Source organism: Eriocheir sinensis, unplaced genomic scaffold, assembly GCF_024679095.1.
Source record: "Eriocheir sinensis breed Jianghai 21 unplaced genomic scaffold, ASM2467909v1 Scaffold420, whole genome shotgun sequence".
NCBI lineage: Eukaryota > Metazoa > Arthropoda > Malacostraca > Decapoda > Varunidae > Eriocheir > Eriocheir sinensis.
Genome location: NW_026111744.1, coordinates 97,511 through 110,729, shown reverse-complemented (window position 1 = coordinate 110,729; position 13,219 = coordinate 97,511). Strand labels below are relative to the sequence as shown.

General features: G+C 40.3%; 2 protein-coding genes across 3 annotated transcripts in view; one reads left to right on the top strand and one right to left on the bottom strand.

The window, feature by feature from the left end:
• Positions 1–13,219, top strand: part of LOC126992220 (uncharacterized) — an 86,018-nt gene that overhangs the window by 22,753 nt on the left and 50,046 nt on the right. The window lies entirely within an intron of this gene.
• LOC126992219 (uncharacterized) overlaps positions 8,209–13,219 on the bottom strand; it is a 32,886-nt gene continuing 27,875 nt past the window's right edge. For both annotated transcript variants that reach the window (XM_050850881.1, XM_050850882.1), the window contains 2 exons: positions 9,292–9,343; positions 8,209–9,152 (listed from right to left, as the gene is read on the bottom strand). In XM_050850881.1, coding sequence (XP_050706838.1) covers positions 8,903–9,152; positions 9,292–9,343 — 302 coding nt within the window. In that variant the 3' untranslated portion in view covers positions 8,209–8,902. The remainder of the gene's footprint in view (positions 9,153–9,291; positions 9,344–13,219) is intronic.

Below are 13,219 nucleotides of genomic sequence, written 5' to 3'. Positions count from 1 at the left end.
AATCGGTTGTCCCTGTACGGTAATGTTGTGACGTCTTCCTGGAAATTGCTCACTTAATATTATCAGTATCACGGATCTCCCTGACCCGGCAGCTTTGAATATACCAGCATTTATTTATCCATCCTTCCTCTTCAATCTGCCGCAAACTTGATCTCTCTACGTCATGTGGTGTGTTATGATGTTACGAAATGCAGTGACGTTAGGCTGTCAGTAGGTCTTCGTTCTGAGGGCTGCATAGGTTGTGCTTAGCTTGGTGTGGCTAATGTCTCTCCCTCTCCATCCACTCAATTTGGTAATTTTTTGTCAAATTTGATCATTTTTTGCAAACCACAATATTACGTAGGAAACAGCGAGGACTGAAAAATGTCACCCGCCCAAGCGCACACCTTTGACAGGGCCTTCATAGGAGTTGTGGGCATTTCCAGGGGTAGTTGGATGACCCTGGTGGTTGTTTAACCCTTCTACTGTACCAAGAACCTAAGAAAACACTCATTCAAACATTGTATTAGTGTCGTATTCAAAAACATTTTGTCCCCTGAGTGAGGTAAACTGACAGGGCTTTCATAGGAGTTGCGGGCATTTCCAGGGGTAGTTTTATGACCCTGGTTGTAGCAAGACCTTTCCTCTTTACCATGAACCTATAAAACAAGTCAAAAGAACCCAATTAATCTCCTTTACGGCCTTTGGAAGTAGCTGATGTGAGGAGCGGAAATGTCCGAGGCTCACACATTCTTGAAAAAGCCATCCTGAGAGACCTGTATTTAAGGCTTCCGTAGGAGGTTTGGGCATTTCCAGGGGTAGTTTTATGACCCTGGTGATAGATTAACCCGTCCTATGTACCATGAACCTTCAAAACCACTCAATTAGAACCCGATTGATCTCCTTTTTGGCATCTGACAGTCACATTCTTAAAAATATTGTTCCAAGCGCACACATTTGACAGGCTTTGTAGAGTTGTGAGAATTTCAGGCAGTTTGATGACCCAGGTGGTAGTTTTAACTTTCTCCTTACCGTGAATCTTAAACAAGACTCATGAGAACTTGATTGATCTCCTTATTGACCTTGCAAGTAGCTGACATGAGGGGCGGAAGGGTCTGCTTATAGATCTTAGGAAGGAAGGTTTGAGACGCACCTGAATCAGCTTGACGCCAGTAGACTCCATGGCTGGCGTTCCTTCCTTTTTGTCTTCCTCAAATTCCAGACTTTCCTCCTTCAGATAGTAAATTTTCTCTCTCGCCTCAGTTCTAATCATTCCTTCTTTTTATTTAGTTTTATTTATAGTATATATCCTCATCATCTGTTTTACTTCCCTTTTACTTACCGTAATCTCTCTTCTCCGCCTCCTCCTCACTTTCTCCTCCTCTCATACGTACATCCTTCTCGGTAAATCCTTTTCACTGTATCGTATATATAGAGTTCCATTATTTGCTTATTTCCTTCCTCCTCATCTCTTTAACGAGGCTTACGGCAGAAAATCCTAAGGCACGGTGACCTATTGTTATATATTAGAGTACGGCAACACACTGAGAACAGATTACGAGACTTCCAGCCTCCGCTTCATCCTATGCAAGGCTTATTTTCCTTGCAAGTAACTATATCTTGTTCTTCCTTTCCCCTTGCTAACTAGAACATAATTATTGCCATTGTCGTCATGATGTAATGCTACAAGGAAAGTGACCTCCGCCTGCCCCATAAAAGTTGAACTTCCATTTTGATTCGTCCTCGTTCATCCTTGGAGGGTAGAGTCTGTCTTCCCAGTGCAAATTAGAGTTAAATTGCTATGTTATGTTAGATACTAATTGCATGAAAAGAGACCCTTCGCATAATTTACACAAGGGTCGCCATTCCTAATGTCACCTCACTTCTCTGCCAGACGCCTCAAATATTTTAGAGTCTGTGATATTATCTGCTTTCTCTTGTTCAAGGTATTTATGTCATAGTAATAATCTCATGTCTGTCTTTATTTTCTTCTTGTTTCCACGTCTTTTATTCCATATGTTCTTATTGTCTCTAATTTCCATTGCTTCAATGACTTTGAGCCTTTTATACATACAATCTCCTCCTTGTTAGTTCCCTTCGTTGTCTCTTATATCTCAATATCTTGTTTCCAATTCATATATAATTCTTTTTATATTATAAGTTTTTTTCCGTATGAAAATTGGTTTCCTCCCTTTAATATATATAGAATTAGCTTAAGTCAATTATACCAAAAAGTGTCCAGGATATTAGCTAAATGGGTTTTGGGGCAAGATAAAGTCATAGGGTGTAGCTCTTAACTTTATTTATAAGACTTCATAGTACAGATACAGTTCACATCTTCTGTGACTGGCTTACAGAACAGTCCCTTGCAGAGAAAAGTACAAGTCATCAGAGTTGACTAACACGACTCTTTCCTCGGCAGAATTGGAATGGCTGGCGCCCGGTCTGCCTGCTCATGGACACACCGCACACCTGGAAGAAGAAAGAACACCAAGATGTCAAGTTCCTGCATAATCAGCCTCTTAGTGAAGGAAATGTGCTCATTTATTTAATAAATGATTGACAAAAATAATTGTATTTATTTTAGAAAAATTATATGGTATACTTTTGCATATGTTGTAACACTATGCAATAAGTATTATATATATATATAAATAAAACTATATATATATATATATATATATATATATATATATATATATATATATATATATATATATATATATGTAATTAAATATATATATATATATATATATATATATATATATATATATATATATATATATATATATATATATATATATATATATATATATATATATATATATATATATATATATATATATGCATATCATGCAAGTATATCATGCAATAAGTTATATATATATATATATATATATATATATATATATATATATATATATATATATATATATATATATATATATATATATATATATATATATATATATATATATATATATATATATATATATATATATCATGCAACAAGTATATCATGCAATAAGTTAGCAATAATATGCCCTATATATATATATATATATATATATATATATATATATATATATATATATATATATATATATATATATATATATATATATATATATATATATATATATATATATATATATATATATATATATATATATATATATATATATATATATATATATATATATATATATATATATATATATATATATATATATATAATAGTAAGTAAATGTTTAAAGTTCTTAACAAAACCTATTAGAAGAGGAATGGAAAATGAGATGAGTAAAAGAAGGGAGAGTAAAAGATGAGTCAAAATGAGTTAAAAGTAGAATCAAAAACAAGGAAAAGTTGAGAGGAGGAGCTTGGAGAGAGAGCAGAAGAGAGGAGTGGTAATGAGAGCATAGACGTATAAACAATTACCAAAACGCCAAATGAAATTAAACAAATACGTCAGCAAGAGAAGCCTGAACCACACACAGAAAGAGAACAGAGGTGAAATCTGTGACAGCCGAAGAAAATTTTACATAAACTACAAGACGTCCAGCTAAGATAGGCATAAGAGACCTTGTATATGGTAAAAGCAAGGGGTTGGAAGTCTTATAAAAGTGTTCTGGGGGAAGGAATTGAACCCAGATATACTCGAGAACCCGAGAACCAAGATCAATCTTGGCTGGACGTCTCGTATATTACGCACTGAGGAGGAACGGAATGACAGAAATAACATGGAATGATATACAGACAAAACAATCATTAAGAAAGACACTGAGGTACGACACCTATACGTATAGAAACGATGGAGAAATCTAACAAAACGCATCAAAATCTGAGAAGCCGAAGCCAACATTACAAAAACTGCCCAGCGTCCAGCCGAGATGGGCATGTGGGACATTGTATATGTTATAAGCGGGAGTCTGCAAATGTTCTGGAGGAAACTGCCATTCAACCCTTAATTACCAAGTAAAGGTCATTGAACCCTCTCGGGCAGGACGCTCAGAGCAAACATTTGACAAGACTGGTCAGAAGGGTAGAAAGGACGATGATAGAGAGAGAGAGAGAATTTATTGAGAGGATTTATTGAGGAGAGAGGGGATTTATTGAGAAGAGGATTTATTGAGGAGAGAGGAGATTTATTGAGGAGGGGATTTATTGAGAAGAGAGGAGATTTATTGAGGAGAGAGAGAGAGAGAGAGAGAGAGAGAGAGAATTTATTGAGGAGAGGATTTATTGAGAGGGGGATTTATTGAAAAGAGAGGATTTAATGAGGAGAGAGAGAGAGAGAGAGAGAGAGAGAGAGAGAGAGAGAGAGAGAGAGAGAGAGAGAGGATTTATTGAGTAGAAAGAGAGGGGATTTATTGAGGAGAGAGAGAGGATATATTGAGAAGGGAGAGGATTTATTGAGGAGAGAGAGAGAGAGAGAGAGAGAGAGAGAGAGAGAGAGAGAGAGAGAGAGAGAGAGAGAGAGAGAGAATTTATTGAGGAAAGAGGATTTATTGAGAGAGGGGATTTATTGAGAAGAGAGGATTTATTGAGGAGAGAGGAGATTTATAGAGAGGATTTATTGAGTAGAGAGAGAGGGGATTTATTGAGGAGAGAGAGAGAGAGAGAGAGAGAGAGAGAGAGAGAGAGAGAGAGAGAGAGAGAGGAGAGAGAGGGATTTATTGAGTAGAGAGGATTTATTGGAGGAGAGAGAGGAGAGAGAGGATTTATTGAGGAGAGAGAGATGAGTGGGGATTTATTGAGGAGAGAGATAGGGGATTATTGAGGAGAGAGAGAATTTATTGAGGAGAGATTTATTGAGGAGAGAGAGGGGATTTATTGAGAGAGAGAGAGGATTGCCGAGGAGAGAGAGGATTTATTGAGGAGAGAGAGAGGATTTATTGAGGAGAGAGAGAGAGGGGATTTATTGAGGAGAGAGAGGGGATTTATTTAGGAGAGTGGATTTATTGAGAGAGAGAGAGAGAGAGAGAGAGAGAGAGAGAGAGAGAGAGAGAGAGAGAGAGAGAGAGAGAATTATTGAGGAGGATTATTGAGAGAGAGAGATTGAGGGAGAGAGAGAGAGGAGAGAGAGAGAGAGAGGAAGAGGATTTATTGAGAGAGGATTTATTGAGGAGAGGAGAGATGAGGATTTATTGAGGAGAGAGAGAGAGAGAGAGAGGGGATTATTGAGGAGGATTTATTGAGGAGAGAGGATTTACTTGGGAGGAGAGAGAGAGAGAGAGATGAGAGATTATTGAGGAGAGTGAGAGAGAGAGAGAGAGAGAGAGAGAGAGAGAGAGAGAGAGAGAGAGAGAGAGAGAGAATTTATTGAGGAGAGAGAGGATTTATTGAGAGAGGGGATTTATTGAGAAGAGAGGATTTATTGAGAGAGAAGAGATTTATTGAGAGGATTTATTGAGGAGAGAGAGAGGATTTAATGAGGAGAGAGAGAGAGAGAGATTTATTGAGGAGAGAGAGGATTTATTGAGGAGAGAGATTTATTGAGAGATTTATTGAGTTATTGAGGAGAGGAGAGAGAGAGAGAGAGAGAGAGAGAGAGAGAGGAGAGAGAGAGAGAGAGAGAGAGAGAGAGAATTTTATTGAGGAGAGAGAGATTATTGAGAGGATTTATTGAGAGAGAGAGAGAGAGAGAGAGAGAGAGAGAGAATTTATTGAGGAGAGAGGATTTATTGAGAGGGGATTTATTGAGGAGAGAGAGGAGATTTATTGAGGAGAGAGAGAGAGAGAGAGAGAGAATTTATTGAGGAGAGAGAGAATTTATTGAGGAGAGAGGATTTATTGAGAAGAGAGAGAGAGAGAGAGAGAGAGAGAGAGAGAGAGAGAGAGAGAGAGAGAGAGAGAGAGAATCATTGAGAGAGAGAGATTTATTTTGGAGAGAGGAGATTTGGCTGAGAGAGGGGATTTATTGAGAGAGAGAGGAGATTTATTGAGATTTATTGAGAGAGAGAGACTTAATGAGGAATTTATTGAGGAGAGAGAATATGCTGAGAGGATTTGGCTGAGGAGGGGATTATTGAGAAGAGAGGATTTATTGAGAGAGAGGATAGAGAGAGAGATAGAGAGAGAGAGAGAGAGAGAGAGAGAGAGAGAGAGAGAGAGAGAGAGAGAGAGAGAGAGAGAGAGAGAGAATTTATTGAGGAGAGAGAGGAGATTTATTGAGAGGATTTATTGAGAAGAGAGGATTTATTGAGGAGAGAGATTGAGAGGGATTTATTATTAGAGAAGAGAGGATTTATTGAGGAGAGAGAGAGAGAGAGAGAGAGAGAGAGAGAGAGAGAGAGAGAGAGAGAGAGAGATAGAGGAGATTAAGTTGAGGAGGGACGAGAGAGAGAGAGAGAGAGAGAGAGAGAGAGATTTATTGAGCAGAGAGAGGATTTATTGAGAAGAGAGAGAGATTTATTGAGGAGAGGAGGAGGAGATTTATTGAGAGGATTTGTTGAGGAGAGAGAGAGAGAGAGAGAGAGAGAGAGAGGAGAGAGAGAGAGAGAGAGAGAGAGAGAGATGAGGAGAGAGAGGATTTATTGAGGAGAGGAGATTTATTGAGGAGAGAGAGAGAGAGAGAGAGAGAGAGAGAGAGAGAGAGAGAGAGAGAGAGAGAGAGAGAGAGAGAGAGAGAGAGAGAGATTTATTGAGGAGAGAGAAAAGATTTATTGAGGAGAGAGGATTTATTGAGGAGAGAGAGAGAGAGGATTTATTGAGGAGAGAGAGAGGGAATGGTTGAGGAGAGAGAGAGAGAGAGAGAGAGAGAGAGAGAGAGAGAGAGAGAGAGAGAGAGAGAGAGAGAGAGAGAGAGAGAGAGAGAGAGGAGAGAGAGAGAGAGGAGAGAGAGGATTATTGAGGAGAGAGAGAGAGAATTTGAAGCTGAGGAGAGAGAGAGAATTTATTGAGGAGAGAGAGAGAGAGAGAGAGAGAGAGAGAGAGAGGAGAGAGAGAGAGAGAGAGAGAGAGAGTTATTGAGGAGAGAGGATTTTGACATTGAGGAGAGGGATTTATTGAGAGAGAGAGAGAGAGAGAGAGAGAGAGAGAGAGAGAGAGAGAGAGAGAGAGAGAGAGAGAGAGAGAGAGAGAGAGAGAGAGAGGATGAACAAAATGCTAAGCATATGATAGACAAGAACATTTATATACAATCTAATTACCAGGCACACCATGAGGCACTCCAACAGGAGAGAGGAAGTCCTCCACTCTCTAAAGTTTTCAACCTCCACTAATGGGTTGAGTAGCTCATTCTTCAGACACTTCCCCAAGGTATAAAATCTCCTTCAACGATCAATGTATTTTCCTCCTCACTGACGTACAGAATCTTCATCCTAAGAGCTGCTAAAGAAAGGTTACTATAGGTATACTCTAGATGCCTCTACCTCACATCAGATATTTCCAAAGGCCAAAATGAGGCTCAGCTAAGTCTTATTGAATGTTTTGGCAAGTTCAAGGTTCAGAAGAATGGTCACACTTACCACCAGGGTCATTAAACTACCCCTGGAAATGCGAAAACTCATTCGAAAGCCTTTCAAATGTGTGTTTTCAGGTTCATGGTACAGAAGAAGGGTCACACTACCACTAGGTCATTATAAACTACCCTGGAAATGCGCAAAACTCATCCGAAAAGCCTCTCAAATGTGCATTTCTTCTGATCATGGTACAGTAGTCACATTACCAGAAGGGTCATTAAACTACCCCCTGAAATGCCCCAGACTCCTCCGAAAGCCTTTGCCATGTATAAAGCTTATGGGTGCAATACAGGCTTAGTCCTCACGCAGGAGTCGTCAATGCGAGAGACTAGACTAGCCGTGCCGTGTGAGGTCAGAGCGTCAAAATACAATTAACCGCTTTCTCGTTGGACTGGTTGTAGTGGAGTGTACATTGGCGCATACTCTCAAGCCAAGCCGAACTCTTCAGAGAAAAGATGGCGACCTGGTGTCAGCCTATGCCCGATTCGAGGCATCGAGACCATTTTTGGCAAGTTCAGAGCAGATGTGGAGAATCATTTCCACGATGTGTTCATGAAAGCGGAAGAGCTTTTGGTAGAGGTGGGGTCATCGCATGACACCATCCCTGTGCCACGACTCTGTGGACGACAGACCCAGCGATCAAATGTTCCGTGCGAGAATGCTGAGGAGTGCTACCGCCGGGCGGTGTACATTCCATTCGTGGACCACGTCTTGGCTGAGTTGAAGAGTCGGTTCGGCGACTACAGTGCCCGTCGCACTTCGATCAGCTCAAGCAACTCCTCAATGGCCTCGAAACGGATGTTGCAGCTGTGCTTCAAGCGGAGAAGCTCTACGAGCTCGACATGGAATCCCTGACACTCGTGAAGGCACTGGGCATTATCTGTTTTGGTCTTCCAAACTATCAAAGAAGCCCAGGCACACGCCAGCACCAGCGTGTTCCCCAATTTCGCCATTCTCTTGAAAACTCTGTTGACGCTTCCAGTCTCCAACGAGAGGTCTTTCTCAGCATTGAAAAGGCTTAAAACCTATTTGAGGAGTACCGTTGGCCAAGAGCGCCTGAACGGACTTGCCCTCCTCTATGTCCACTATGATATCCCCCCCATTTCAGTCAAGAGAGTGATAAGCAAATTCGGCGAAAAAAAACGCCAACTACTCTTTGCTTAGTGAGGCACTTGTTGAATACTTGGGAATGTATTGTAAATATATTTCTGTACCGTCCTGAAACCCTCACTTAAGGGTAAGGTCAGGATAAGTTAAGGTAAGGTTAGGATATTAAGGTAAGGTCAGGATAGGTCAGATTCAGGTTACCTTGGAGTGAATTACGTTTAGGGGATTATTTTAAGGCAAGTTTAGGGTAATTCAACTGTAGTTTTAGGTAAGATGGGAGTGAATTACATTAGTTTAGGGTCATTCAAGACAGAGTAAGGTTACTTTAGGGTGAATTAGTAAATTCAGGCTGCTTATGACAGACTTTCGGCACTTAGGGATCCTTTGTTTTGATCGTTACCAATGGCGCCGATCGATGCTATAGTTTTCCATGTGAAACTGGCCTGTAAATTGGTGGCGGCTGCAGAGGAAGCGAGAGGGGTTGAGAGTGTGTGGCTAATATATTGCTCCACATAATTAATGGAAGCTGAGATTCCGGTGATGTGGACTCCAGCAGCCATTATACCTCCATGGGAGGAACCAACAGACGGAGAGAAGAAACAACTGTGGGAAGGAGAGGAGGAAGAGAAAGGGGATCAGAGAATGAAGGGAGGATTAGGCAGAGAACAGATGTAATTAAGAGGAGGTAGTATAATGATAAAGGGAGGAGGAGAAACAGGAAAGAATTATTATTGACACTCACCAACTGATTCCTCTGTATCCTCTTCCTCCTCCTCTTCTTCTTCTGGCAGTATCTGCAGATCAAGTGAGGGATTAATAGGCTGTATAAACATTAACATGCTTTTGGAAATAATAAATTCTCTTCACTGTCTAAATTCAACACAACAATAGTTCGCATGCATAAAGTTCATACACAATTGTTTGTAAGCAAATGTTTGTAAGGGATAAAGTTCGTCTGAAAAAAGTACGTACGCTGAAGTTCGTATGGTATAAAGTATGTATGTAAATTATTCGTAACGACAAAAGTTCGTATGGAAAAGTTTTGTATGAAATTGTCCGTAAGCAAAAAGTTTGTACGCAAATTTGCATCAGGGATTAAGTTCATCTGACAAAAATACTTAAGTAAAAGTTCGTTCGCTAAAGTTCGTATGCAGATATTCGTATGGTATAAAGTACGTATGTAAAATATTCGTAACGACAAAGTTAGTATAGAAAAAAAAATCATGTGCAATTATCCGTACGCAAATGTTCGTCAGGGATAAAATTCTTGTGTGTAAAGTAGTACGGACGGAAAAAGTTTGTGAGCATGTTTGTATGGCAATAAGGGCCGCTTTCAGTCGTTTTGTTTGTTTTGATCGTTACCTACGGCGCCGATCGACGCTATAGTTTTCCATGTGAAACTGGCCTATGGGGTAGTGGCGGCTGCAGAGGAAGCAAGGTGTTGAGAGTGTGTGGTAGGGTGCGGGGCTGGGCTAACCCCGCAGCCGCCACTTCCCCATCGGCCAGTTTTGAGTGGAAATTCTAAAGCGGCGATCATTGGTAACGATCAAAACAAACAAAACGACTGTGAAAGCGGCCCTGAGTTGCTATGGATACTTGCGACACGAAGCTTTTCTATACGAATTTTTGTCCGAAACCCGTGAAAAATGGGGGTGTCGCTAAGAGCTGACCCTGCTGACAACCACCATCACCTCCGCTACCAACAACCAACATCATAACTTTGCACTCTGCCGCCACCGCCCTCATTAATGCAAAATAATACACACTGACAAGATGAGCCACTGCCTCCAGGAATTATTTCAAGACTAAAGATCTTGTCGCCCAGTACCTTAAAAAGTTTCTTACTGGACCAGTTTTTCACCACGGGGAGACCTTTTGGTCCCCAGTTATATTAAAAAATGCACACACACACACATTTCTCTCTCTCTCTCTCTCTCTCTCTGTACAAACTATTTCCATGCGTACTTTGGTCCTAGAATCAAACGAACTTTACCATACGAATTATTGCCATACAAAGTTTTTTTCTATTCCATACGAACTTTATCTCTGACGGATATTTGCGTACGAACAGTTGCGTACGAACATTTGCATACGAACGTTTTCCATATAAACTTTTATGTGTACGATCGTCTTTCTACCGAACATTTGCACGACGAACATTTAAGCTTACGATTTTTTTCCTTTACGATTTTTTCCCATTACGAACTTTTGACATGACGAACTTTATACTCTACGTACTTATGGCAAACGAACTTTATCCTTCGAATTATTGCCAGATGAAGTTTTTCTATACGAACTTTTGTCCGGAACCCGTGTCAGAGAGAGAGAGAGAGTTTATTGAGGAGAGAGATTTATTGAGAGAGAGGATTTATTGAAGAGAATTTATTGAGAGAGAGGATTTATTGAGAGAGAGGATTTATTGAGGAGAGGAGATTTATTGAGGAGAGAGAGAGAGAGAGGATTTATTGAGGAGAGGGAGATTTATTGAGGAGAGGATTTATTGAGAGAGAGGATTTATTGAGGAGGATTTATTGAGGAGAGAGGATTTATTGAGGAGAGAGAGAGAGAGAGATTGAGGAGAGAGAGATTTATTGAGGAGAGGATTTATTGAGGAGAGAGGGATTTATTGAGGAGATATATATATAGAGAGAGAGAGGATTTATTGAGAGAGAGAGTTTATTGAGGAGAGGATTTATTGAGGAGAGAGAGGATTTATTGAGGAGAGAGAAAAAGAGGATTTATTGAGGAGAGCGAGAGAGAGAGAGAATTTATGGAGGAGAGAGGGAATTTATTGAGGAGAGAGAGAGAGAGAGAGAGAATTTATTGAGGAGAGAGAGAATTTATTGAGGAGAGAGGATTTATTGAGAAGAGAGGATTTATTGAGAAGAGAGGATTTATTGAGAAGAGAGGATTTATTGAGAAGAGAGGATTTATTGAGGAGAGAGAGGATATTTATTGAGAGGGTTTATTGAGTAGAGAGAGAGAGAGAGAGAGAGAGAGAGAGAGAGAGAGAGAGAGAGAGAGGATTTATTGAGGAGGGGATTTATTGAGGAGAGAGGATTTATTGAGGAGAGAGGATTTATTGAGGAGAGAGAGGATTTATTGAGGAGAAAGGATTTATTGAGGAGAGAGAGAGGAGATTTATTGAGGAGAGAGAGAGAGAGAGAGAGAGAGATAGAGAGTGAGAGAGAGAGAGAGAGATTTATTGAGGAGAGAGGATTTATTGAAAGAGAGGAGATTTATTGAGGAGAGAGAGAGAGAGAGAGAGAGAGAGAGAGAGAGAGAGAGAGAGAGAGAGAGAGAGAGAGAGAGAGAGAGAGAGAGTTATTGAGAGAGGATTTATTGAGGAGAGAGGAGATTTATTGAGGAGAGAGGATTTATTGAGGAGGGGATTTATTGAGGAGAGAGGGAGGATTATTGAGAGAGAGAGGATTTATTGAGGAGAGAGAGAGAGGATTTATTGAGGAGAGAGAGGATTTATTGAGAAGATTTATTGAGGAGAGAGAGATTTATTGAGAGAGAGAGATTTATTGAGAGAGAGAGAGAGATTTATTGAGAGAGAGAGGATTTATTGAGGAGAGGATTTATTGAGAGAGAGAGAGAGGATTTATTGAGGAGAGAGAGAGAGAGAGATAGAGAGAGAGAGAGAGAGGATGAACAAAATACTATATGATAGACAAGAACATTTATATAATCTTATTTACCAGGCACACCATGAGGCACTCAACAGGAGAGGAAGTCCTCCACCTCTTCAAGCTAACCTCCACAATGGGTTGAGTAGCTCACTCCTTTAGACACTTCCCTAAGGTATAAAATCTCCTTCAACGAATGTATTTTCCTCCCTTACTGACGTACAGAATCTTCATCCTAAGAGCTGCTAAAGAAAGGTTACTAAGGTAGATATACTTAGATGCCTCACTCCCTCACATCAGATATTTCCAAAGGCCAAAAATGAGGTCAGTTAAGTCTTATTGAATGTTTTGGCAAGTTCATGGTTCAGAAGAATGGTCACACTACCACCAGGGTCATTAAACTACCCCTGGAAATGCCTCAAACTCCTCCGAAAGCCTTCTTAAATGTGTGTTTTTCAGGTTCATGGTACAGAAGAAGGGTCACACTACCACCAGGGTCATTAAACTACCCCTGGAAATGCGCAAAACTCATCCGAAAGCCTTCTCAAATGTGCATTTCTTCTGATCATGGTACAGAAGTCACATTACCAGAAGGGTCATTAAACTACCCCTGGAAATGCCCCAGACTCCTCCGAAAGCCTTGCCATGTATGTGCTGCTGGGTGCAATACAGGCTTAGTCCTCACGCAGGAGCCCAGCCAATGCGAGACTAGACTAGCCGTGCCGTGTGAGGTCAGAGCGTCAAAATACAATTAACCTGGTAGCAGCGACAGGCCAATTTTATGGCTTTACCGTGTAGCAGCGACGGGCCAAATTTTTGCCATGACATAAACCCCCTAAAATAGATGATACATAAGGTCGCATTATAAGACATATATTTGACAAGGCTTTCCTCGGAGTTGTGGGTATATCCAGGAGTAGTTTTATGACCCTGGTGGTAGTTTAACCATTCTTCCGCACCGTGAACCTCAAGAAACGCTCATTAGAACCCGACTGACCCCCTCTTTGGCCTTTTGAAATAGCTGATGTGGGAAGCAAA